This window comes from Petaurus breviceps, unplaced genomic scaffold, assembly GCF_028583685.1.
Source record: "Petaurus breviceps papuanus isolate PSGF00001 unplaced genomic scaffold, PetGlider_PUasm1.0 182, whole genome shotgun sequence".
Classification (NCBI taxonomy): domain Eukaryota; kingdom Metazoa; phylum Chordata; class Mammalia; order Diprotodontia; family Petauridae; genus Petaurus; species Petaurus breviceps.
In genome coordinates this window covers 1,589,525-1,616,025 of record NW_027185786.1, presented here as the reverse complement: position 1 = coordinate 1,616,025, position 26,501 = coordinate 1,589,525, and the positions used below count along the sequence as shown (strand labels likewise).

At 40.3% G+C, this 26,501-nt stretch overlaps 2 protein-coding genes across 2 annotated transcripts in view; both read right to left on the bottom strand.

Moving 5' to 3' along the window:
- Positions 1–26,501, bottom strand: part of IL1A (interleukin 1 alpha) — a 379,947-nt gene that overhangs the window by 70,336 nt on the left and 283,110 nt on the right. The gene's annotated exons all lie outside the window — the stretch shown is intronic.
- Positions 5,383–11,809, bottom strand: IL1B (interleukin 1 beta). The gene is made up of 7 exons (XM_069087533.1): positions 11,735–11,809; positions 10,599–10,660; positions 9,724–9,775; positions 8,714–8,924; positions 7,923–8,090; positions 6,835–6,965; positions 5,383–6,416 (listed from the first exon to the last, which is right to left on the bottom strand). The coding sequence occupies exons 1-7, from the start codon at positions 11,807–11,809 to the stop codon at positions 6,213–6,215; spliced, it is 903 nt and encodes a 300-aa protein (XP_068943634.1). The 3' UTR covers positions 5,383–6,212.

The window sequence follows — 26,501 nt, the reverse complement described above, 5'->3', positions numbered from 1 at the left end:
CCATATTGATCTCCTTTGCTACACCAATATCTTTCCTTTTTCGATGGGATAATTACTATTTGTGTCTTCAGAGCTTCATGTTTGAGAACTTCCCAACTTTCTTGGGGTGATTTCCCTTGTGGAATTTTGGGTCCATGTATCTGACCTGCCCTTTCTATGAATGCTTGGAAATAGCTTTCACATTCTAAGATGGAGTAATCACTTCTAAGTTTCCCATCATCTCTACTTCTATCGCTAGTTCATCCTTATGGGTCAGGAGCAAGTTCACAAAGAGCTTTTTGTTGCTTCTTTAACTTTGAAAGAATTAAATTAACATTGAAGGAAGTTGACTCAGTTGGTTTCTTCTTGTTCTTCTTCAGTCAAGAGAGACCTTCAGCAGATGTCTGGATAATTGAAGTCCTCGATCATTGTTTCATCATGACAATGCATTGCACCTGGGGAGTCCTTAAGCTTCTATTGCATTGGACTAAATTGGGGTGGGGTGGGGAATCTGTGGCCTTGAGGCCACATGTGACTCTGTAGGTCCTGGGTGGGGCCTTTTGCCTGAGTTCAAGTTTTAGAGAACAAATCCTTTTATTAAGGGGATTTGTTTTGTGGAGTTTGGATTCAATCAAAAGGCTGTACTTGAAGACCTACAGGGCCACATGTGGTTTTGAGGCTTTGGTATCCCCTTATAGACTAGGTCTTATCCTAATTTATTTCTTGAATTCCATGCCTAATTCCTTCTTTTTTCTAAATTGTAACATATGATATATAACTATATCTCTATATATGTAAGTATATACACACACATACATACATACATACATACAAACATACATACATACTTATTCCTATTTAGAGTGAATGGCTTGGAATCAGGAAGACCTGAGTTAAAATCTGGCCTTACTGCTAGGTGACTCCAGACAAGTCACTTACCCTCTATCTGCCTTAGTTTCCTCATGTGTAAAATGGGGACAATAATAGCATCTCCCTCCCAGGGTTGTTGTGAGGATAAATGAGTTCATATTTGTCAGTACTTTCTGAGTCTATTATTATCATTATTTCTGTTTATCCATCTCTCTCCCTTCAAGTTCCTGATTTCCTACATGGGTATATTGTCTTAGTCTATAATGTTGCTCCCCACAACTTTTCATCTATTCTTTTCCTTTAGAATAAGCCCTATGCTTCCAGTCACATTCTACTCAAGAGTGTCTGAGACCTTTTTATTATGGGCTCTCTTTTTGGAGAGGGTGATCCGCCATGAACCACCAGTCCTCTCTTTTCTCTACATTCTATATTCTACATGCTGCTCTCCTCCTTTCTTTTTTGCCTTGAAGATCTCTTTATCTGACTTGCACAATTTCAGATAAATATATTTTAATTGGCAGCTCTTATTAGGTTCACTCTACCCCTGCCTAAAAGCCCACAATCTGTATATTTCAAATTCAAATTAAGTTCTCAGACATTGTATTCTTTGTTCATTCCCCAGATATATCTTTTTCTTCTGATTCTCTTGCCTTCATGGGATGGGGGGAGGAAGAATATCTATAAGGTTGTCATTTTTTTTTGCCTGTGACTTCATACTATTTAACGATGATTTTTCAATTTTTTAGGGATCTAATATTTTTTCCACACGAATCATAGGCTACAAGTTGTGTTTGGATTAGGTGGGTTGTCATTGGCAGTGAACAGTGGTTGTCATACTTGACAAGGATCAGCAGGTTGGGATACATGCCTCAAATAAAGAATTTATGTGGTTTATGTTATGTGGTTTATGTGGTTTGTATCGGGTCAACAAAGAACTGCCTCAGTACTTTAATGCATTTCTGGTAGAATTGCAAACTTAGAAACTATTGAAGAATAGCATGTCAGCGTGTAGTAAAAGTAACAACAACAAAACCAAACCCCAACATACCCTTTGACCAAATTTCACTGTTAGGAATTCCCCTGAAAATGTTATCAGAGGGGAGAGAAAGACAGAGAGACAGAGGAGGGAGAAAGAGGAAGGAAGGGAAAAAGGGAGAAGGAGAGGGAGAGGGAGAAGGAGAAGGAAGGAGAGAGACACAGAGAAACAGAGGCAGAGAGATGAGGGGGAAGAGAAAGGAAGAGGGGAAGGAGAGAGAGGGAAGAGGGGTGGGAGGGAGTGCTAGCTGTTCAGAGATATTTTATAGCAGCATTAATTGCTTCTAATAAGCAAAAACCAAAGTCAAAAAACCCTTTCAAAACGATGTCTGACATCAGAAAGGGTTGCTTGCATTCTACAAGGCTGTTTATAGTACTGTTAAATGTAAAAAGGCTCATTTGGTGGGAGAAATTTCAATAATTGCAAACAACCTAAATGTTCAACAGAAGAATAGTTAAATTGTGTTACGTTAATGAAAGGGAATGTTATAATGTAATCAAGATGAACAAGTATGAATAATATGAAAAGATATGGAAATACCTTTCCGTATGCAAAGGGGGAAAAGCAGAATTAGCAAAACACTATATACTAAGTCAATTTAATTCAATTTAGCAAGAATTTGTTGATTATAGAGGCAACTAGGTAGCATAGTGAATATCATGCTGGATCTGGACTCAGGAAAACCTGAGTTCAAATCCAGCTTCATACACTTACAAGCTCCGTGACCCTGGACAAGTCACTTAACCCTTGTCTACCTCAGTTTTCTCATACATAAAATGGGTACAACAATGTCACCTATCTCCTGTTTCCAAAAAGTTCTTCTGCCTCTCTCCTGTGTCTGTACAAATCTACATCACCAGCTCCTCCCAGTTCAGGACTTTCTTTTCACGTCAACAAGTCCATCCCACAGGTGGGATTAACAAGCTCTGGGTTTTAACACAATCAAACCAAAAACCAAGCCAATACAGGGGGATCTTTAAATGCCATTACTATTACAGTCACTATTCAAGCAGCTCAGTCTACTCACAGGTTGTGTTTGTCCTTCGTTTTTGAAGAGGACCATCAGGGAAATTATGACATGACTTGCAGTTGACTTTGATTTGACTCAATGAGGTAGGGCTGTGCAAGGTCACCAGCCTCACTTTCTCCTTCAGAGCCACCTGGATCCAGTGACCACATATTCATCAGGATGACTGGAGATGACCCAGGATGCAATGGGAGATCCTGGCCCTTTTAGACTAAGGCCTCTTCATGTACCCACTTAGAGTGAGGTAATGCCCATTCAGTGAATAGGCCTCTTTAAGAAGAGAGTCAAGGGATGGTCCCTTTAATTAGGAAAAGAAAAAGTGCCATTATTATACCCATTTTACAGATGAGAAAACTGAGGTAGGCAAGGGTTAAGTGACTTGTCCAGGGTCACAGAGCTAGTAAGTGTATAAAGCTGGATTTGAACTCATGTCTTCCTGACTCCAGGTCCGGCTATGCCACCTAACTGCCTCTATACTTAACAAATTCTTGCTAAATTGAGTTAAACTGACAGTATATACTGTTTTGCTAAAAGTTTCTGGCTTCCATTAAGGAGCCCAAGGAGAAAGGATTACCATCTTGGCTCTGCTAAAGGGAGAGGGAGGTTTCAGTAACATGTGGTCCCAGCATTCCTTGCTCTAGATCTTCCCTGCTTGCTTTCAGAGTCCTGACCCTTTTCTTTGTGGTAACTGCTACTGCCCTGGTATCCCTTCTCTTAGCTTCCTGCAGCTTCTCATGGTCTTTCATGCATCTTTTCAGAAAGGAGCTTCCTCTTTTAGACTGTTTCCTGGACACTGTGAACTGCCAAAGGTCACTGCTGGTATTAACTTTTCTTTTGTCAAATAAACCTTTTTACGCTTAGGTATCCTATCAGCAGGCTTGTAGGATGCAACCAACTCCTTCGATGAGAGACAGATTTTGAAAAAGCATCTCCTCCCCTTTTTTTGCAGAAAAATGATCATGGCTTGAGAATGTATTCTATCTGTACTTTTAAGATATTTCTTCAGCTTATTAGGTTTTTTGCTGTCTTTAGCTAAAGCCTCCATGCAGGGAAGGAGAAGGGAGAAACATTTATACAGCATCTAGTATGTTCCAGGCCCTGTGTAAGCACTTTACAAACAACTATCTCTTCTGATCTTCACAATTCTGTGAGATAGGTGCTGTTGTCAAACTCATTTTACAGTTGAGGAAACTAAGCAAATAGGGTTAGGTGACTTGCCCAGGATCACATAGCTAGTAAGTATCTGAGGCTGGATTTGAATTCAGGTCTTCCTGACTGCAGAACCAACACTCTATCCATTAAACCAACTAGCTTTCTCAAAGCAAATAGATTCATCTTTCCTTTCTATCAGTAATTTGTGAATCTCAATAATAAATATAGCAAACTGTATTTTCCGACTATGGGATTTTTATTTTGTATTTCTTGTCTCCCTTACTAGACTGTAATCTCCTTGAGAGTAGGGATTATTCCTTACATTTGTATCCCCAGGATTTAGCACAGTTATTGTCTGGCACACAGCAGGGCCCTTAATAAATGTAACTCTCTCACTGCCTGAAGGTGGTTCTCCTTAGCAGGACCAAAGAGTCCTAGCTGGTAATTTGGTTGATGTACTACCTGACACATAGCCTGGTTTAGAGTGAGGGAGATAGCTCAGGAAGTGAAAGATACTGACAGATGGACAAAAGTAGATTTTTCTTGAGATGAGTATGCCAATAAGAACATTAATGATTAAGAAATTTGGTTCCCAGGCTGGTCACACTGTTTAGCAGTAGAGGTTGGGGATGAGATTCAAGCAAAGAAAAAGATAATGGGATCCCTTTTTCCCAGTAATATGGAAATGGGATTGCTGTGATTCCTATAAAGTCAGAGGAGAGATCTGAGTTCCATGGAGGCTAGAGGTCTTCTGTAACTTTTCTTGTCTTATATCTAAATATAGAAATCATAGCATCATAGATATTACAGGTGTAGCACTTACCTTTGGACTCTTTCCGACAGCCTACACTTGTATTTACAAGTCTCTGAGGCCTCAGAGAAGTGGCTGCTGCTTCATATTTTCAGGGTTCTAGGAGTAACCCTGAGGCTACTATATTTTTAGCACTATCAGTGGCCATCCCACTCACCTCTCACTTTTCTTCTTGGGATATCACCTTGAATTTGGGACAGGGGTAGGGATTGGGACCAGAGTGGTATTTTGTGCCCTTGGGAAAGTAGATTTCTTATAATCCTTCCCTTGTCTGTGGGTCACTATGGGACTGGAGGGATTTGGAGGTGGGTCCCAGATTAGTCACTTTACCAGGATTGGATAGCAACTAATGAGAGTTAATCTCAGTTAAATCCACAGACTCATGTCATAGAGGGCTCAAAAGTACTTCCCACTTCTGCCATGCCTTGTAGCAGGGAAGATAGATTACTCTTTCACTTTCACTCACACCTCAGGAGCCCAGATAAAGACAATGAACAGGCAATCAAATTCACATTCAATCTAAGTTTATTGTGGAAACGCTGAGATTATCAGGTCATGCTTCCCTTATCATAAATATTCACCCTTCAAGAACACATGGGTACATTTCCAAGTCCTCTGAGGAGACCATAACAATATAAATTAATTCAGTTTTACAGACACCAAAAGCTTTACTCTCTGACATTGGCTCATCTTGGCCTTTTCATTCAGAGAATTAAATAGACACAAGCATCCACAAACAGACTGCATAATAAATAAATAAATAAACAGACATAGAGCTGAGAGGGCAGTATTGGAGGAGTCTGGAAATAACCCAGACTTGGGGAGGGGCCCCATCTTGGCAGAGGTTATTTGCTTTTGTCTCTGGGAAGTAACAGTCACAGCTGACAGGCTCAGTCATAGCCTAGCCCATTTAGAATCAGCAATGCAGGAGAGCCTGGAATTAGTGATTCTATAATACTTCCTATTTCATATCCTTACTAAACTTCACAGGTCAGAGCCCTCTTTTACCCTCCTACTCCATGGTCATCTTTTCTTCCTCCAAATTCCCTCTTCCTAATGCTCCCTTCCTGGCAACCTTCCAGTGCTCGAACCTTCACCTTGAATAGCAAACTATAGTCATGATTTCCCCAGATTCTACTTAGTCAGGCATGGAAATGGGCCATGTGGGCTTTCCCTGAGCAAAGTCAGCATCTGAATGGTAGCAATAAGAATTTCCAAAGAACATATGAAGGCCTAAGTTGAATACATGTCATTGGTATAACCTATTAACTCCCAGATTCCTTTTCTTCTCCTCTCTGCCAAGGTTCTAGAGTACACAGTATACGTGGACTTGCTACTTAAGAGAGATCTTCCAAAATGAAGTCAGTTATATCCTTGCCCCCTCTCATGTTCCCCAGGAAGACAGGCTGGTCATCCAGTTGGGAAGTGCTGATGTACCAGTTGGGGTATTCCGCAGACTCAAATTCAGTTGTATGATTGATTTCCATCTTGTTGAAGATGAATCGTTTTTCCACGTTATTGCTGGGGAAATTGGCGATTTGCTGTAAATGATTAAGACAGATTTCCCCCATGAGAAAAGGAACAAGGGAACTTCAGAGATGTATTTTTAAAAAGCATAAGGATTAAAGTGCTGAGGTGGACTTCAAATACTATCTTTGACACTTACTACCTATGTAAACTTGGGCAGGCTACTTGTCTTCATTGGACCTCAGATTCCTTCTATATAAAATGAAGGCTTTGGACTAGATAGCTTTTTTTTTTTTGCTTTTTTGGAGGGCAATTGGGGTTAAGTGACTTGCCCAAGGTCACACAGCTGGTTTTTGTGTTAAGTATCTGAGGTCAAATTTGAACTCAGGTCCTCCTGACTCCAGGGCTGGTGCTCTATTCACTGCACCACCTAGCTGCCCCGTGAATTTTTTTTATAGGAATGAAAGTGGTCTTTATTCCTAGTGTGCTCACCTCCAGCTGCAGAATGGGCTTCTCACCACGCTTCACACAAGACAGATAGAGATTATTTTTCTTGATACACAGGACAACATGTGTTTTCTGAGAGCCTATTTCACCAAGGAGGTTCTTCATGCTGAAAATTACTGGAAAAGGAAAAAAAAAGGAACAGTGTGGTGAGTGGCAATCCCAGAGCAGGTGTTCTTAATCTTGCTTGTGTCATGGACCTCTTGGGTAGTCTGGCAAGGTCTAAAGATCTCTTCTCAAAATACTGTTCTTAAATGTGTAGAATAAAAGATGTAAGATTACAAAGGAAACCAATTCTAGTGAGATCCAGTTATTAAAATTAATTTTTAAAAAGTTCAGGGAGCCCAGGTTAAGAACCTCTTTCTAGAGAAGTTGTTGGGCAAGGTGACCAACCCAGGAAGACTATGTTTCTGAGAGTATAGGTAATAAATGGGTATGGACATGTGAGGAGTAAAATTGAGAAATGGGGGAGAGGTGGTGGTTAAATTGAGTGTGTTAGGTTACTGAGCTCACGCTTCTGAGCCTTCTGAGTCAAAGATGTCACAATCAGAAGCCCCAAGATCACTTTTACTCCTCAGTGAGAAATACACCACACTTTCCTATTTCCAAACGAATGTAGAAAGTAGGAAGCTTCTTTACTCAAATGATTGACTTCCAAGGAAGGCAGAGGCTCAGAGGAGAAGCAGGCCACTCACTCTTCTCACTGACTCTCTCTGCCAACACACCTGCTTCTATCCTTGGCTTTTACTTGCTGAGGAGTAGAGTAGAGTGGATATGGCTAGTACTTAGTAACTTCCACGATGGGGAAAAACTTTTTAGAATAAAAATTCAGTCCATTATGGTAGGTTTTCTAAGTCGGATCACTTGTAGTCATGTTTTCCTTCTTTTATTCCAGTCTGATACAATTAGACTATTAGGAATTTTAGAGATAGATCATAACTTTCCATGGGACCTATCACAGTGTCTTGTACCACTGGAGGATCGTGAAATAGATATGTGGGTGGAGACAGTGAACATTAGTCTAAGTTAAGAGACCAACTATAGAGACTGAGAGTTATGAACTTCAAGAAGGTTACCTTGTTGGCTTATGTTGCGTCCATTGAGATGAAGAGCTTGCAGCTCACTGGCATTGGACAAGGCCAGGCATTTTTGATTTATGTCCTGAATGGTGCAATCCCGCGAGGAGACCAACCGAAAGGTGGAGTCAGACTCAAAAATATCACAGCTCGAGAAGGTGATGGGTTCTGAAAAGTAGAATGTGTATGCTATTCAGAAGCACTGAATCAGAGGTGGCAATCTGCCCAGATGGTTCCTTCAGGTCATGAAGAACCACCTAAACTCACCTCCTAGGACCTTTCTGTGAAGTATGGCTTCCCCTGGAAACTCTGCCTTTGGCTCAATCCACTATTTTTTTCTGCTCCTTTTCTTGTCCTAACTCTTTGTAGGGAATTCCCTTTCAATAGAACTTGAGATTGGCAGATTGGGAAAAATACTGAATTTGCGAAACCAACAATTACATCCTACCTCCAGTACTTATTAGCTCTGTGACTGAGGGTAGGTCATTCAAGCTCTGTCTACCTCAGTTTTCATTTACAAAAAGGGGGACAATAACAGCACCTAACTCCTAGGGCTGTTGTAAAGATCAGCTGAGATATTACTTGCAAAGTGCTTTGCAGACCTTAAAACATTATAGAACCACTGGTCATTTTATTATCATTATTATAATGTTTGTGAAATACTTTCTAAACCTCAAAGTACAATATAAATGTTTGCCAAAAACATTAGGAAAAAGAGGAAGATGTTGATTAGTGTTGGGGAGGGGTTGGGAATAGGGCAGACCCAAGCATCTGCATCTCAGTCTTCTTACCTTCTTGAAAGATGCTTGTGAAAATAGACATCAAGTCATTATCCTGGAAGTACTGGGAGCAGAGTCGATTCAGATGCTTCATCTTCTCAATTGCAACAACCACCAGCACAGTTCGATGGAACTGATGGGGCTGAGTGGTGAATTTCAGCTGGATGTCATCCTCCCCCAGAAGACTTTCTTTGGAGCAAAGATCAGGGTACTGGAAGTAGCCCTGCAGAAAGCAATGGAGTTGGTGGTTTAGGGTTGTTGAGCTCTTGTCTCTTTCTTCTCTTAGCAATCACCCCCTTTTGGGACTTAATTGGGTTGGGAAGAGATTCCCCTCTTCACTTAGAATGGTAGGCTGTTAGAGTTTACAAGTCATCTAAACCAAGACTCTCTCACTTCACAGATGGAAAAAGTGAGACCCAGAGAGATAACTTGATTAGGTCAAGGTCTCCTATCTTAGTACAGCCAGAATTAGAATCCAGATCTGCTCTTTTTCTGCTGGTCCTTTTTCCAGGCCAGGTTTCCATTTCCAGTATCATAATCAGTATATAGAATGAATCTGGTTATACAAAGTCTTCTAGGACCTAGTCTGCTGCTCCATAATGATAAATATATTTTCTAGAAATATAGATATAATTAAAAGGTGACTACATGGCTTGTACTCATCACCTCTGAATTTTTCTGGGTCCCATTATGACATATGACCATAGATCTGGAGTTGGATTGGACCTCTGAAACCACCCAGTCTATCTGACTCCTTCCTCTCTATTTTGTAGATGAGAAAACAACTAGAGAGAGGTTAAGTGACTTGATTATGGTCACAGAACTGGGATTCAAACCCAGGCCCTGATTCCTCATGACAGCTCTCATGAGGAGATGAAAAAGAACACAGCTCAAAGGCTTGCCTGTGAGCTCAGAGTAGTAGAGCTTGGGCTTTCACCCTGTCAAAGTCCTCCTACTCCTTACATCCCTACACCCCTTGACCAAGAACTCAGAACATAAAATAAGCTGGCCAAGAACCTTACCTTCTTTTGGTTGGGACCATCAGCCTCATAAAATTGGGTGTCATCACTGTCCCTGTAAACAAGACCAAAGAAATTGGTAGGTTACTCTTCCTAAGTGGGGGCCTTTCTTCTGGTGCAGAAGCCTCTATATTAAAAGAGAATTTATTATCAAGTCCCTGAGATCTTTCTGACAAGCTCCATTAGAACAGGCACAACATGCTCTAAAGGGTGACCGATCTGTGAGCCAGTTTGAGATTTAAAGGAGTGGCTGGTAGGTACTAGACCCCAGCCAGGCTGTGGGAAGGCCCTTCGCTACTGACTTTGGTCATGTTAAGTAGGGACTGGGAAGTGTATATCAGGGAGGGGGAAGATCTAGTGACTAACTCCTGCATCATACTCAAGGATACTAAGGAATAGCCAGTAGAATGAAATCAAAGTCCAGACTCCTAAGCTAGTCTTAGCAAAGGAGTCCCTCTATAATCCAATACTTGACTCCTTATGTCTTCCTTTTGTTCTCTTCCCAACTCAATCCCACTATCCCAACCCATTTTCCCTCAGCCTTTTCCCTTGAGCTCCATAGTAGATGGCCTGATGCCCAATTGACAATGCCCATGGCTGTAACTGGTTATTTTGGCAGGCAAAAAGAAGCAGAGGGCCACTGGGTTAGAATTTTTGAACTGGAAGGGACCATAGAGATCCCTTATGCAATCCCCTTACTTTATAGATGAAGGAACTGAGGCAATATTAATTTTTGATTGCCTTTTACCATGGGAAGATTTAATTTTTTTAGAGATCCTATACAACTTTCTAAATCTTTGATCCTGGTCTGCTTTCCTGGCATAGGATGACCCTTCAGTCGATCACCACTTGTCATTCAGCTCAGTCTTTCTACTTACCTATAAAAATCCACTTCCTCACAAGTCATTTCAGGTACCATTGCCATGATCACTTTATATTCCTGAACAAAGAAAACAGAGAGAGTCACTAGCTGTAGATGGCTGAACAAATATCACTCCCTATGAAGTTACTACTCCCTAAATGACTAGAAGCTCCTTGAGGGTAGAGATCATATCTTACTCATTTTTATAACCTCAGGACTCTTCCCTAGTGTCTTGACTTGCACATTCATTGAATGATTAAATAAATCAAAGAATTTAATAATTGGAAGGGACCTTAGCATCCCTCTAGTTCAAACTTAACCAAGTCCATAGATCCTTAAGAAGTTCATGGATTGGTTTTGGGGCCTGGGAGGATGGGGCTTTGTGGACTTTTTATGGAAAAATATTCTATCTTTATTTTCACTAACCTTTGCTTTCCTTTGTAATCCTATGCACTTCATTTTATGCATTTAGAAACCTTAGTCAGAAAGAGGAAGAGCCCCGATCAAGTCCCATTACTAATGAATACAAGTTGATTTGTTTGACTCCAGGAAACAGAGCCAGGAGTAATGGTTGGAATTTGAAATGAGATAAATTTGGGCTTAATGAGGAAACAGTTTTCTGACAATTGGAAAGAGATCGAGTTGCCACTTGGGGTGGTTGGTCCCCTCAAATTCTTGAAGCAAACACTAGATAATCAGTTCTTGGGCAATGTTTATGGGTTTCTTCTTGGTCATGGGTTGGACTTGATCGGGGGCTCTCCCTCTTTCTGTGTCATGGTCATTTTGGACAATAGTCTGGTGAAGTCTATGGATCCCTTCTCAGGGGTTTTTGAAGTTTTTTTCTGAGATCTATATCTATGACCCCATGAAGCCCCATTCAGGAGCATTGCCCCAATTTAACCACATGCACATCAAGTCTTCAGAGGGCCAAAAGAGCATTGGTTCCAAAAATAAAACAAAAATCAAGCAAAAACAAAAAATCAGTAGGGTGTCAAGAGTTGATGGATAGAAAGTTATTTTCACACATTAAAATGGCATTTAATTATAGAACCTATTACCCTAATTCCTGGACTCTTCCCCCCCCCCCCAACCACAATAGATAGAGAAGCTCTCCCAAGCAGTAGGATTGGGAAGAATTCAGGGAAATGGTACCTTTGCTGGCAGGAGTGATAAGAGCCTTTCGTCAGTTTCAGCTGTCAAGCGGTGAAATGATTTCTCTGCTGCCATCTGGGCCATTTTATTCACTGTCAAAAGCAGAAGTAAGGTTCAACAAAATTTCCCTTTTGGTCAACTAATTGCACAATTTTGTAAAATTAAGAAAAGGGAATAGTGGGAACTTTGAGAGGCAACTTGAAATGACATCTCAGACTTTCAGAAAAAGAAGCAGCAATTTGGGTTCTGTGATGATGTAACCCTTTCCAAATATGGTGGCCATGAATACTGTAGTATTTCTAATAGCAATCCTGTTTTTGATTACAATATAAATGAATGATTAGACTTCATTAGATTTGCAGGATGTGGTTTGGGATTTGTAGGATTGCAGGGGACAAAAGTATGAATAATGCTTTCTTTTTCAAAACTTCCTTTTTTATTATCAATATTATCAATAAGAAACATAAACATTTCAATATATAAAGGATTAGAAAGAGATTTATGTAGGAAACTATAAACTTAATATATTAAATAATTTAGTGAAATAAACTGTATCCCTTCTGAACTTCTTTCTGTTTATAACTGTGTATTTTAAAATTTATCTTATTGATGCTCATTCCTTTCTAAATTTTATGTGTTATTACCCACCAGGCTCCTTCCTGTCCTCTCTTCTAACGAATGGAATGCCCCCTCTGGATTCACTCCCCTAACTTGCACTACCACTGGTAGGTTGGAGTGTCAAGAAGGCAAGTGCTACTTAATTCATTCAGCGGGAGCTATTATCGTCACTCATAAGCCCATTCACTTTGCTTAATATCATTCAACCAGTTGATGTCAATTAGTTTTTCCAAAAGGGATATTTATTGAGAAGGTACAGCAAAGAACAGCACTTTCTAAACAATGCCCCCATCCTCCACCCCTCCCTCTTCCTGCCAGTGTATCTTTTCCTTTTGCACACACACTGTTTCTGGAGAAAGTGGGCTCAAACCTCGACAGCACATATGGTAAAAGAATGAACACAGTTTTTGGTTGTAGGAAGTCTTATTCTACTTTTGTGGAATTCTCCTAACATTTCCCTTAAGTGTGGCTCTATGCTGGCCTCCAAAGTCTAGCATCCCTGTAGAGCCTGAAGCTAGATCTGGTTTGTTTTCTGTGTCTCCCTATATAGATACTGCTTGGGTTCTCTGCTAGCAGCTCTGTTATACTCAGATGGGAACTTCAGCTTTTCTGACCCTTTGAAGTTCACAAAGTTGTCAGCTGGTCAGTGTTGGGGGTAGGGATGAATCTGAGTTTATCCCCTATGCTCCTGGCTGCCCTTTTCTCTAGACTTAAGTTCTATCTCTTCAAGGTGCTCCTGGTCTCTCACTGATAGACCACCCAAACTCCCAGACTGCCACGTTGTTTTATTCACGGTCTCATATAGTGTGACTGACTCTCTTAAACCAATCACAAAATAGTTCACATGTGGCATCACTTGAAAAACTTGGACTTCCCATGTTTATATTCACCCCAAACTTTACACAAATCAGTAGAGTCAAGCAAAATAGATAAACAAATTTTGAGATCGTATATCTTGCTGGTCCTGAAATCAGGAAGATTAATTTTCATGAATTTAGATCTGGCCTCAGAAGCTTAGTAGCTATGTTACCCTGGGCATTAAGTGCCATATACTAGACACTTAATATATTGCTTATTAATTGATCGATCAATTATAGAAGTTTGATCAATTATCAAAGTCTGATTTCCTATACCATAGATCTCTGAGATATGTACATTTCTTCTCTTAAGGTACTTAGAGGAGCCTCATACAAGAAAATCCAGATTTGCCAAAGAGACCTTTTAGGAAAAGGAGATGATAGTCTACTTTATGAAATGTCTCCTTTGCAAAAGACACAAGACTCCCTTTAATAAAGGAGTGAGTTATTGACATTTTATTGATGTAAAACTTGGATCCAGGGGAAAGGTGGAATCAAAGGACCTGAGTAGAAATTCCACCTCCCATGCTTTCTACCTGTGTGACCTCAGGGAACTCATTCAAGCTCCTATAGTCTCAGCTTTTGCATTTGTTAAAATGAAGAGATAGACTAAATAAGCCTGAAATACCTTCCAAATCTACATCTATGATCGAGACTATTTCACAAGTGGGGGTCAAATGACTTAGTCATTCAAAGAGCCCCACACCAATTAAAGTAACTGGCAAGATGCATTTATCCCATTGACTTTCATCTTTTTAGATTTAAACCAATTCTCTCCTGAACCAAGATCATTTTGGGTCTTGACTCTGTCATCCAATATGTTAGCTATCCCTCCCAATTTGTATTTTCTGCAAAAGGATGAGCATACTATCTATCATATATATATGTTCAGTCATGTCTGACTCTGACCCCATTCGGGGTTTTCTTGGCAAATATACTGGAGTAGTTTGCCATTTCATTCTCCAGCTCATTTGACAGATGAGAAACTGAGGTAGAGATAAGTGACTTGCCCAGGGTCACATAGCTATTAAGTGCTTGAGACGAGATTTGAATTCAGGAAGAGGAGTCTACTGGCCTGCTGCTCTATGCACTATGGCGCCACCTACCTGCCTGCAAACTTACTGTCCCTCATCTATGATACTCCATCTCATTTCCAGGCTGGGTCTCATGCCTGGAATGCATCACTCCTCATTCCTATCTCTTAAGATCCTTAGCCGCTCTCATGCTCACCCCAAGCACTGCCTCCTGAATAAGGTCTTTCCCAGTTCCCCTAGCTGTGTGTGTCTTCCCTTTCTGAAATTACCTTGGATTTATTTCGTCAATATTTTGTATTTCACCTTGAAATTTTTTGTAGCTACTTATTTGTCTATGTTGTTTTTTTTTTCTGATAGATTGTAAATTCTTCGATGGTAGGAACCGTTTGGTTTTTGTCGCTTTTCTGACAATGCCTAGAACAAAGTGACATCAATAAGTATGTAAATAAGCAAATAAATGTTGATTGATTGGCTACTGGGTACAAGCAAAATAATTTAAATTTATTTTCATATGATGACACTTCAAATCCTTGAAAATGGGTAACAAGGAACTCACCTTCCCCCTATTTTATCTCTTAGTCTTCTTTTTGCTAGACTGAACATCCCCTCTTCCTTTCATCTATCCTCCTATGAAATGTTCCTTCTCCTTCTCATCCTTCATTATCATCATCATCATCAACTTCTCCTCCTCCTCCTCCTCCTTCTTCTCCTCTTCCTTCTCCTTTCCCCTTCCTTCTCCTCCTCCTCCTCCTTCTCCTACTCCTTCTCCTCCTTCTCACCTTCATTCTCCTCCTCCTCTTCCTCCTCCTCCTCCTCCTCCTTCTCTTTCTCCTTCTCCTTTGTAAGATCTGGCACTCAGAATTGAACAGAACAGCTTAGATGTATTCTCACCAGGGCAGAATACATTGGACTATTATCTCACTTTGGGCATCTTTGCCTATAGTTCTCATTTTTAAATGATAGAAACTTGTGGAAGTGGAATGATTTGCCAACTAGTTAACAGCAGAACTAAAACCCAGCTCTCTTGACTGCTAGTCCAGAGCTCTTTCTGACATACCATGTTTCTGGGATCTTGGTAATTTTCTACAGAGGGCCATGTCTGAAGGCCAAAAAGTTCTTAGAAGGGCTAATTCTGGGGAGGAGACATTTAAGCAGGAATGGCCCTGTGCCAATTGTCCATGACATAATAGCCTCATTGGTGGTACTATTTCCGTTTCTGGTGCTGTGGTTTGGGTCCACTGCCCATCCCCCACTCCCATCCTGTTCTGTTTCCAGAAGTGAAACTAGTGTAACCAAGCAGATTACACAAACTTCTGGGTAAGGATATGAGGTAGGGCTAGCCTCTGGCCACAGAGGGGCTGGGACCTGCTCCTTCTGAGAGAGTGGAAAAATGTTGGCACAGAAGAGCAGTGTGTAAGAGCCCTGCGGGCATGGAAGTAGGTAAGGCTAGGTTGTCTAGCTGGTTATCCAAGCACTCTTCTTTGCCCACCTCTCTGACCTCTGTATCGCTGCTGTTAGCTCTGAGGCATCCCAACACTATGCTAGGGGAGAATCCTTTCATAGGATGGAGTCATCTTTGGGCCTGTGGAGACCTGGCCTCCAAGGAGTCACTCAAAGGTTTTAACTAGAAGTTTAGTGAGCAGGATATGGCAATAAGTCCATCAACAGTATTCCTGTATCTACTGTGTGCAAGGTATTGTGGGTGATAGAGAGATGAACAGGCAGTTTCTGGTTTGCAAACACTCAGTGAACAAAACAGCCCAAACATCATCAGGTACCTTGCCTTTTTCCTTCCTCCCCTCGAGCTTGATTGCTTGCTGCTTTCAGAAAATCTTTGGGTTGAGTGAGACCCCAAGGTAAAGTCTTTTGGCCTAAGGTGGGGTTCTACCTGTCCCTCCAAAACAACTTTCTCCATGCTGTCCCCATTTTCACTTCACTTGCTACATCATTTGAAATTTCATAACTTAGATATTCATTTGGGTCAAAAAGGAGAATATTTTTAAAAATCCAAATAAATTTTAGACCAGACAAAATAATATCAGATACATATTTAGTGTGAATTAATTTGATTGATTTGCTTACCTTGATGAGTACACTGAGGGAATGGGGTTTTCAGTTTTTGGAAAAGGGAGGTAGTAGGCAGAGGTGAGGTGATTCACTAGATACATTAGGGCACATGAGTTGAATGGGGCACCATGGAGAAGGGCATTGAAATGTGGGCAAAAGGTACAGGAAAAGTTTGGAGGATGCCAAACAGCCTTCTTTGGTCCTCCAAAATGGTGAAGAATTTCTTTTTTTTTTCTGTTATTCTTCTTTCCTTCTGTACCAAAGTCTTCCACTCTCAGGACTCTGAAGTCAGGCAAGTCATGTTAATATTGTGCTTTAGTGGACTTGCAATGTGTTGGTTTGTTATACTCGACTGTACTTTTTTTTTTGTTTTTTTTTGGAGGGCAGTTGGGGTTAAGTGACTTGCCCAAGGTCACATGGTTATTTTTTTTGTGTGTTGTGTCTGAAGCCGGATCCAAACCCAGGTCCTCCTGACTACAGGGCCGGTGCTGTATTCACTGCATCACCTAGCCTTCCTGTCAACTGTACTTTGTTACAAGGAAAGACTTCTCTTGGTGTGGGAGTGGGGAGTGAGGAGAGTTGGTGAGTAGTATAGTGATTTATAAAAGGAAAAAAGAGTATCACTGTTACACTTGAAGATGCCCAAGAGAGAAGAGAAGGAAATTCAGAAGGGATAATAGACAAGTACTTTTACAACTGTGTTAAATTTAGTATACACTTAATGAAAAACTAGCAGCATATTAGAGAAGCCCACAGTTTCAAATACAACCTTCTTATCTATTTTCATGTATTGAAATGTTCATGTTAAGTTTGTCATAAAAACAAATAAATCATGGTCTAGCCTGGGAACTTGATAATCATTTGTAATATCATTTTGGTGGAAAGATATGATCCGAATTCCAAATGACCAATTTACAAATGAAAATTGTAAAAATGATCTGTCTTTTCTGTGACTGCTGACATGTCAATGGGGAGTAAGTATTTATAAGGGCCTATTATTTGCCAGGACCTGTGCTAAGTGCCTTACAAATATGATCTCATTCAATCTTTATAACAACCATGAAATGTAGGTTCTATTATGAGCCCCATTTTCCAGTTGTGGAAATGGAAACCGACTTGCCTAGAGTCACAAGCTAGTTAATGGCTAAAGTCAGATTTTCAATTCTCTCTGACTCCAGGTCCAATGCTGTATCCATTGTATCACCTAGCTGCTTCAAAGACAGGAAATAGTACCCAATTAATCTATAGTGACGATGATTTTTGGTGATGAATGACTAGGTATGGAAATGGGAGTGTTAAAAGATGAGTAGCTGGGAGAGTCTCTGTGGGTTAGACTAGAGTCATGAAATCTCAAAGGCAAAAGAGTTAGTATAAACTAGTACCAGAACAAAAATGCCCTTTCTGATATGATCTTTAGGTAGCCACCTGGATTCCTCTTGAAGAATTCTAGCAGTGGAGAACCTGTTACTTTCTGAGGTACAATCATTCTACTTTTCAACACCTCTGTTACTATCTATATGTTATTTATCTACCTATTTATCCATCCATCCATCCACCCATCCATCCATCCATCCATCCATCTCTGTCTGTCTGTCTGTCTATTGCCTGAATCTGTATGGTACAGTGGAAAGGATACTGGATTTGGAATCAGAAAACTTTTGTTCAAATTCTGCCTTTGATACTTGCTTGTAACAAGTCAATCCACCTCTGTTTGCCCATATAGAAAAGGAGAGAGCTGGCCTGGATGGCTTCTATTATTTTATATTATTATATTATATTATTATTCTATTCTATTCTATTCTTCTAATTCTAAATATGTGATACTAAGATCCTCTCTAGACCTTTCAAATGAATATTTCCTCAAAGGAGAAGCAGAATGAAACTAGGCTTTCTTGCACACAGGAGCCCTTCAAGTATTTGAATAGACCCATCCATTCTCCTCTACTCCAAAAGAACCTCCAAACATTTCTAGGCTAAATATTCTTAATACATTTAACTGATCCTACACTGTATGGTCTCTCCATGTCCTGTTTGCTCTCCTCTGGTTACACTCTAGTTTGTCAATGCCCCTCCTAATATGTGATGCCTAGAACTGACCTCAATTCCCCAGAGATGGCCCAACTTTTGAAGAGTAGAGGATTCTCATTTTCCTCATTCTGGATGCTGGGTTTCCCTTGGTGAAGCCTAAGATTGCATTAACCTGGTAGTGACACTGTTGACTCATCTGGAGCTCGCACGCTACCAAAATCCCCAGATCTTTTCTACTTGAACTGTGGTCTGGCCACACCTCCTCATCCTGCCCACACATGGATGATTTAAAAAAGTCCAAATAGTCTCTCATTCTATCCCTTCCTGAGTATTTTCCCAGTTTACTTTAGCTTGTTAGTAATCTCCTTTTACGAGTCAGTGAGAGTGGGAAAAGGAAGAGACCAGGAAAGAGGAAGGGAAGTTATAGCTCCAGCTATCCTACCATTTGCTTCTTTTTAAAAAAAATTCATTTTGATTGTGAACTTAAATAACAAATAGAAACATTTCTTTATGTATATATATATATATGTATATATATATATATTAAACATTTGATTTTAAAACTTTGAATTCCAGATTTATTCCCTTCCTCCCTTGTCACCCACCCTTACTGGGAAGATAGGCAATTCAATATAGGCTGTACATGTGTAGCTATGCAAAAAATTTCCATAGTAGATATATTGCAAAAGACTGACTATATTTCCCTCCCTCTTATCCCACCTTCCACTTGTTCTATTCTTTACTTTGATCCTGTCTTTTTTCAAAAGTGGGTGCTTCCAAATTCCCTCCCCCCCCAGCCTGCCCTCTCTTCCATCATTCCCCCTCTCATCCCCTTCCCCCTACTCTCCTATAGGGTGAGATACCCTATTTAGTGTGTATGTCATTCCCACACTAAGCCAAATTCAATGAGAATAAGATTGACCCATTCCCTTTTGCCTTCCTGTTCTTCCCCTCCATTGTAACCATTTTTCCCTTACCTCTTCTATATGAGATAGTTTACCTCAATCTGTCTCCTTATCTCCTCTCATTATATTCCTCTCTCACCTCTTAATTTCACCTTTTAAGTATCATCCCTTCCCATTAAACTGGTCCTGTGCCCTCTATGTATACCTGTACACTTATATACACACATCCACATATGTATTCATATGCCCATATACCCTCCTATATAGACATATATATGTATGTATATATATATATTCACATTTCTATTCCTTTCAATTATTCTCATACTGAGAAAAGTTTCATAAGTTACAATTATTGTTTTTCCATGTATGAATGTAAATAGTTCAACTTTGATAAGTTCCTTATGATTTCTTTTCCCTGTTTAGCTTCTCATGCTTCTTGTATCTGAATGTCAAATTTTCTATTCAATTCTCTTTTTTTCATCAAGAATGCTTGAAAGTCCTCTATTCCACTGAATGACCATGTTTTCCCCTCAAACATGATACTCAGTTTTGCTGGATAGGTGATTCTTGGTTTTAATCCTAGCTCCTTTGCTCTCTGGAATATCATATTCCAAGCCCTTCAATCCCTCAGTGTAGAAGCTGCCAGATCCTGGGTTATCCTGATTGTGTTTCCACAGTATTCAAATTGTTTCTTTCTGGCTGCTTGTAATATTTTCTCCTTGATCTGTGAATTCTGGAACCTGGCTATAATATTCCTAGGAGTTTTCTTTTTGGGATTTTTTTTTCAGGAGGTGATGGGTGAATTCTTTCAACCTCTATTTTGCCCTCTGGTTCTAAAACATCAGGGCAATTTTCCTTGAGAATTTCTTGAAAGATGATTTCTAGGTTCTTTTTTTGATCATAACTTTCAGGTAGTCCAATAATTTTAAAATTATCTCTCCTGGATCTATTTTCCAGGTTTTCCCAATGAGATATTTCACATTCCCTTCTATTTTTTTCATTTGTTTGGATCTGTTTAATAGTATCTTGATTTCTCATAAAGTCACTAGCTTCCATTTGCTCCAATCTAATTCTGAAGGAATGATTCTCTTCAGTGACCTTTTGAGATTCTTTTTCCATCTGGAAAATTTGGCTTTTTAAAGCATTCTTCTCCTCATTACCTTTTTGAGTCTCTTTTCCCATTTGAGTTAGTCTATTTTTTTAACATGTTAATTTCTTCAGTCAGGTTGTTGACTCTCATTTCATAATTTTCTTGCATTGTTCTCATTTCTCTTCCCAATTTTTCCTCCACTTCTCTTGTTTGGTTTTCAAAATCCTTCTTAAGGTCTTGTATGGCCTGTAACCAGCTCATATTTTTCTTGGAAGCTTTTGATGCAGGAGTTCTGATTTCGCTGTCTTCCTCCTGTTCCATGCTTTGATCCTTTTTTGTCCTCAAAATAGGAGTCTAATGTTGGATTGCTCTGCTTGGTTTGCTTCCTTTGCCTGCTCATGTTGCCACTGAATTACTTGAATTTTGGCTTTTTTGCCACAGTAGGACTCTACTACCAGCCAGGGGAGCTTCATGCCAAATGCTGGGGTTTTCTCAGCTGCCAAAGGTATTAGTTGGGTGCCCTCTCTGAAGCCTCCACATGCTCTGGCAGGCTGGTCACACACCCCGGGACCTCCACCCTAGACCGTGATCCAGATCCAAGCAGGTTAAAGCAAGAGTGATTACCCCTCATACTGGCCGCTTGGTTCCCCTACAGTCTGCAGGCCAGTAGCTAAAGCTACCACGTGGCCATGGCTGCACGGCTACAGCGCCTCAGCAGCTTCTCCCTCCAGGGGATAAAGGCACCATACTCCTAAACTACTGGATCCCAAAGTCCACACTGCACTGACCTCTCACTTTGTCCTTACATCTATGGGTTGATAATTCTGGAAACTGCCACAGCTGCTGGTGATCTGAAGTCCCTCCAGCTGGTGGCTGGTCAGGCCTCCCTGGGGCTTGTGTGGGGCTGGGCTTGGCTCCCAGAGCGCTATGTTGGCTGCTCCCTGCTGGCCAGCCAGGCTGTCCTCAGTGGTTAGATTCTCTGTGTCATTTTGTGGGTTCTGTAGCTCCAACGTTTGTTCGGAGTCACCTTTTACATGAATTGGAGATGGTGGAAGTGGGAGCCCAGAGGAGGTCCTGTTTCTACTTTGCCATCTTGACTCCACCCCCAAAACATTTCAATATGAAAAAGAGGATTATATAAGAAACTGTGAACTTCTATTAGGCACAGTTTGTTTTAAAGAAGTAAATACATATTCATCTATAACCACATGCATATATATGTACAACATGTATATTCATACACATGATATATATTTTGAATATGTATGCATATTCATAAATTTATATGAGAGGTATATTTATATTGCAACACATATTCATGTGTATCATAACATATTCATGCACTGCATAATTTATCTTTGTTATGTGTATATTTGTATATCTGTACACATTTATATACATTGCATAATATATATCTAGATATACCATTTATATACATGCATATCTATATGGTATATTTTATATACATGTACATATTCATACAGGTATATATCTATGTATATGTATAATGTATTTAGGTACAGTATAATATATATTTGTACATGTATATTTATGTATATATTGATGTATATGTGTACATATGCACATTCATAGGCATTACTGGTGTATATTTGGTATATATGCACATATATTTCTATATATCTGTATGTATGTATATATCTCACAACTAGAGGATGAGGTCTGAGAATCTAACTGGCACAATGGGAGAGGTTTCATAGAGGAGGGCTTCGACTATGCCTTGAAAATGCATAGGACTTGGATTGCAGAGAGGAGGTCACAGAGCATTCCAGCCTAGAGAAATGTTATCTGTAAAGACTGAGGGGTAGGAATGAGCATGATGCTATGTGGGCAACAAAGAACCTATTAGTATGATGAGAATGGAGGGTACATGTTGTGGATTAGTGGGCCATATGGCTGGTTGGATGTGGAAGGGAGAGAGGTCCTTGTATTTTAGGAGCACAAGGTCTACACTTAACTGAATTGACATTAGGGATCAATGGTAGGTTTCTGAGCAGGAGAGCTGTGATAAAGGAAGTATTGTAGGAAGACTGCATCATGCTAGTGAGAGATTGTGGTGGGAAGAGTCTGGAGGCAAGAAAATCAGTTCTGGAACAATCAAGGAGTGAAATAATGAGGACCTAGGAAAGTTTTGTTAACAAGGGGAAGGAGTTGGAAAAGATGGATATGAAATACATTTGGAAGAAAGAAATGAAGGAACTCTATGGTGGGATAAGGTGCTATGAGGTGGGTTAATCCATCTCAAAGTCTACACCCAAGAAGACTCTTTTAACATAGTCATAGTTGGGGGAAAACCAATGAATACATTTTGGAGAATAGAGGGTTATTATATTATAGCTCTCCACCCAAATGGCATGTATCACATGTTGTCTTGTCTTGTGTTGCAGTTATGTCTCCCAAGTTAGTTGTATAGTCTGGGATTGTTAGGGTTATGTTTTATTCTTCTGTTTCTCCCAAAGCACCTCACTTAGGGCCCTATCACTTACCAGTGCTCAGCAAGCATTTGTTGATGGAATATAGGACCCACGAATGGAACAAATGAATAGACTAAGGAAACAAACTAACTGAATGAATGAATATACTAACAGAAACCAAGGAAAATGAGTGTGATCAGAGGGGAACGTTGCTTCCCTTTTTCAATCAGCAAATAAACATTTATTAAGTGCCTACTATGTGCCAGACATTGTGCCAAGGATACAAAAAGAGGTAAAAGACAATCCCTACCCTTAAGAGCTTACGGAATGGGGGAGATGATGCGCAAACAAATGCTTCCTTGTCTCCTTGTTGCTCCTTGAACATGACTCTCCATCTTTGGACTCCGGGCATTTTTCACTGGCTGGTTGCCATGCCTAGAATGCTCTGCTTCCTCATCTCTGCCTCCTGGCTTTGCAGGCTTCCTTTAACCCTCAGCTCAAATCTCTACTTCCACGGAAAGCCTTTTCTGAGCCTTCTTAATCCTGGTGCCTTCCCTCTGTTGATCATTCACAATTTATCTTGGCTATGGCCTTTTTTTTACATCATTGTTTACATGCTGTGTCCCCCATAAGATTGTGAGCTCTTCAAGAGTAGGGACTATCTTCTGTCTTTGTGTGTATCCCCAGAGTTCAGCACAATGCCTTCCATATAGTAGGCACTTAATAACTGTTTATTGACTGACAGATTAGTGTGTACTTGTGACTTTCTTCCAGTTGTTCCTCTATTCAAATCAGGGAAGATTTTAACAAGGATCTCAAACCGTGTGTCTAAGTGGGAGTGGGAAGATAGAAGTGTGACTAACAGCATTTGCATATTTGTTGTGCCACTGTAATCATCACTGGAAAATCCCATTGCACTTCGCAGGACTAGGAGCTTATTGACTGACCGACTGACTGCTTTTATGTTTCACATTTTTGTGACATCATACCTAAAATTGAATCTTTCCTCACACTACCCATCCCAGATTCACTTGTCTGCTGCTGGAGTTTCTCAGCCATCATTTATTGTGTTTCCTAGTGTTTATAAGGAAACCAAGAGTCAGAAAGGTTAAGGGATTTGCTCTAGTTCATACAGATAAATTGTTTGAATGAGTAGCAATAGATCAAAGAGTCAGGTTATGCTTAGGGAAAAGAGTAGGTTTAATGGGAGTGAGTGAGATGATTAGAAGGACTGGAATAGAATCTTAATGTTCAGGATTTTGGAGGTGGGTCAGTTTCAGGAGAGGTCAAGGTCAAAAGAATGGTAATGACTACATGTGGCTATAGAGGGGGAAAGAAAGAGATAGTATGGTATAATAGAAAGGGTATTGGACTTGGAGTCAGTAAGACATGACTCAGATACTAGCTGTCTCATCTTTGGCAAGCCACACGGTCTCTGTGCCCCAGTTTCGTCAATGAGGGGGTTGGATTTGATGGCATGGAAGGTCTCTTTTGGCTCTAAATATATGATCCAATGAGCCTAAGAAAATCTCTAAAGGTAAGGAATTGTGTGGTCAGGTCATCAGAAACATGAAGATCAAAGTACCCAAAGATGAAGAAAGGAGCAAGGGTAGAGAGGAAGATGATGAACTAGTCACTAAAGTCATTGAGCAAGTTTTTGCTAAAAAACCAACTTTACATATAAGTTGGCAGATGGTAGCACCAAGGATGGGAAAAGTTCCTAAGACCCTGGTCCCCTAGGTCTCTGCTTAGATTCCTGCCTTGGTAGCCCCAGCCCTTTACACAGAACTTTGCACATTTTTTGATACTTTTGTAGATTTTTCATCTCATTAGTGTGGGCATCCCCTACGTTCCTTCTCCATATAAATTATGTATATGGGGGTGATGGTAATCAAGAGTGGCTATGGACAAAAATTCATTACCCTGTTACTAGCCTGATTACAACCATGTTGGAGTTAGCTAGGCTGATCACTAGGACAACAGAAATCCTGTCTACCCCTAGATATTGAAAGCTTTTGGAACTCAGAACCCAGAGTCACCTTTAGGGCACAGGGAAGAGTTTGGGTGCCTACTCAGTGCTTGGCTTACAACAGCTACTTAATAAATACTTGTTGAATGAATAGGCACACACCCTTTTACCCACTCAGGAGCTGAATAGAGAGATCTTTTTTTGCTTTAAGGCAAAAGAGTAATAAAAGAAAAACAGTGTTAAGGCCAAGGAAGGAAATGAACTTGGAGTCAGTAAGACATGGGTTTGAATCCCACCTCAAGAACTTACTAGCTGTGTGATCTTTGGCAATCCACACAACCTCTCTGTGCCTCAGTTTCCTCACTATCAAAAGAGGGGGTTGATGGCATGATGGTCTCTTTTAGCTCTCAATATATGATCCCATGAGCCTAAGAAAGACTGTTATTAAAGACACCTGCTTCCAATATTACCAGGAACAAGCCTCTTGTGTCTCTGTGTGAAAAACAGAGGAAGGTTGGATTAGATCAGCTTGGGTTCTGAACCATGGAGGGGGCATGGATGCCATGGGGAGGTCTGTGAGTATATTTCGGGAGGGTCTGTGAACTTGAATGGGGAAAATATTACATCTTTAACTCAAGATAATTGTTTTCATTTGTAATTTTATGTTTTATCTTGTGCCTTGAAAAACATTATTCTGAAAAGGGGTCCATAGACTTCACTGGATGGTTGCCAAGAGAGTCCATGACACAAACAAAGTGAGAAGCCCCTGAACTAAATGATCTCTTGGGTCCCCTTCAGGTCCCACACTCTGTGAATCTATAAAGGGAGACTCACTGAGGTTGGGCAGCCCTGGAATGGGGACAAGTTCTTGCTGGTGCCAGGCATGAATTTGGGAGTGTGAGGAGGCAGAGGAGCTGGACCAATTTCTATTTTTGTTAAGGGTAGTATCCTCTTCCCACTTAACTGTGAATATGACCTTAAAAGTGCCCTCAATGTTTCCTTCTTCCTCATCCCTCATGAATGAATGGATACATAAAGCATTTATTAAACTTTTGCAATGTACAAAGCGCTCTGGTAAGGGATGGATATGTAAATAAAAGAGTAAGATTGTCTTGGCTCTCAAGGAGCTCACAATCTAGTGGAAAAGATAATACCTACAGAATACTAATCGCCAGCTAAGTCCTGTTGATTCACATCTCTTTTTTGTTTTGTTTTGCTTTTTTGGAGGGGCTATTGGGGTTAAGTGACTTGCCCAAGGTCACACGGCTTATAAGTGTTAAGTGTTAACTTATAAGTGTTAAGCCAGATTTGAACTCAGGTACTCACTGCACCACCTAACTGCCCTGATTCATATCTCTTTTATCTCTCCCCTTCTTTCCATTTATACAAACACTGTCTTAGTTCAGACCCTTAGCATCTGTCTTCTTGACCATTGTAATGGTGTCCTGATTGAACTTAGCTTCTAGTCTCTTCATGATCCAATCTATCCTTCATTCAGTTGACAAAATCATCTTCCAATGGTACAGGTCTGACCGTGTCACTTTTTTTTTTCATTTTTCAATGCTTTATTAACTTCTGATTTACATCATTCATTTCTGCCAGATTTTGAGTTACAAATTTTCTCCCCATTTTCCCCCTATCCACCATCCCAAAATAGCAGTCCCATAGGATATCCCCTCCTCCAATCTACTCTCTCCAATATTTTCTCCCATACCCTTTTTGACTTTTCCAGGATGGCATGGTGGATCTCTATGCCCCAGTGCC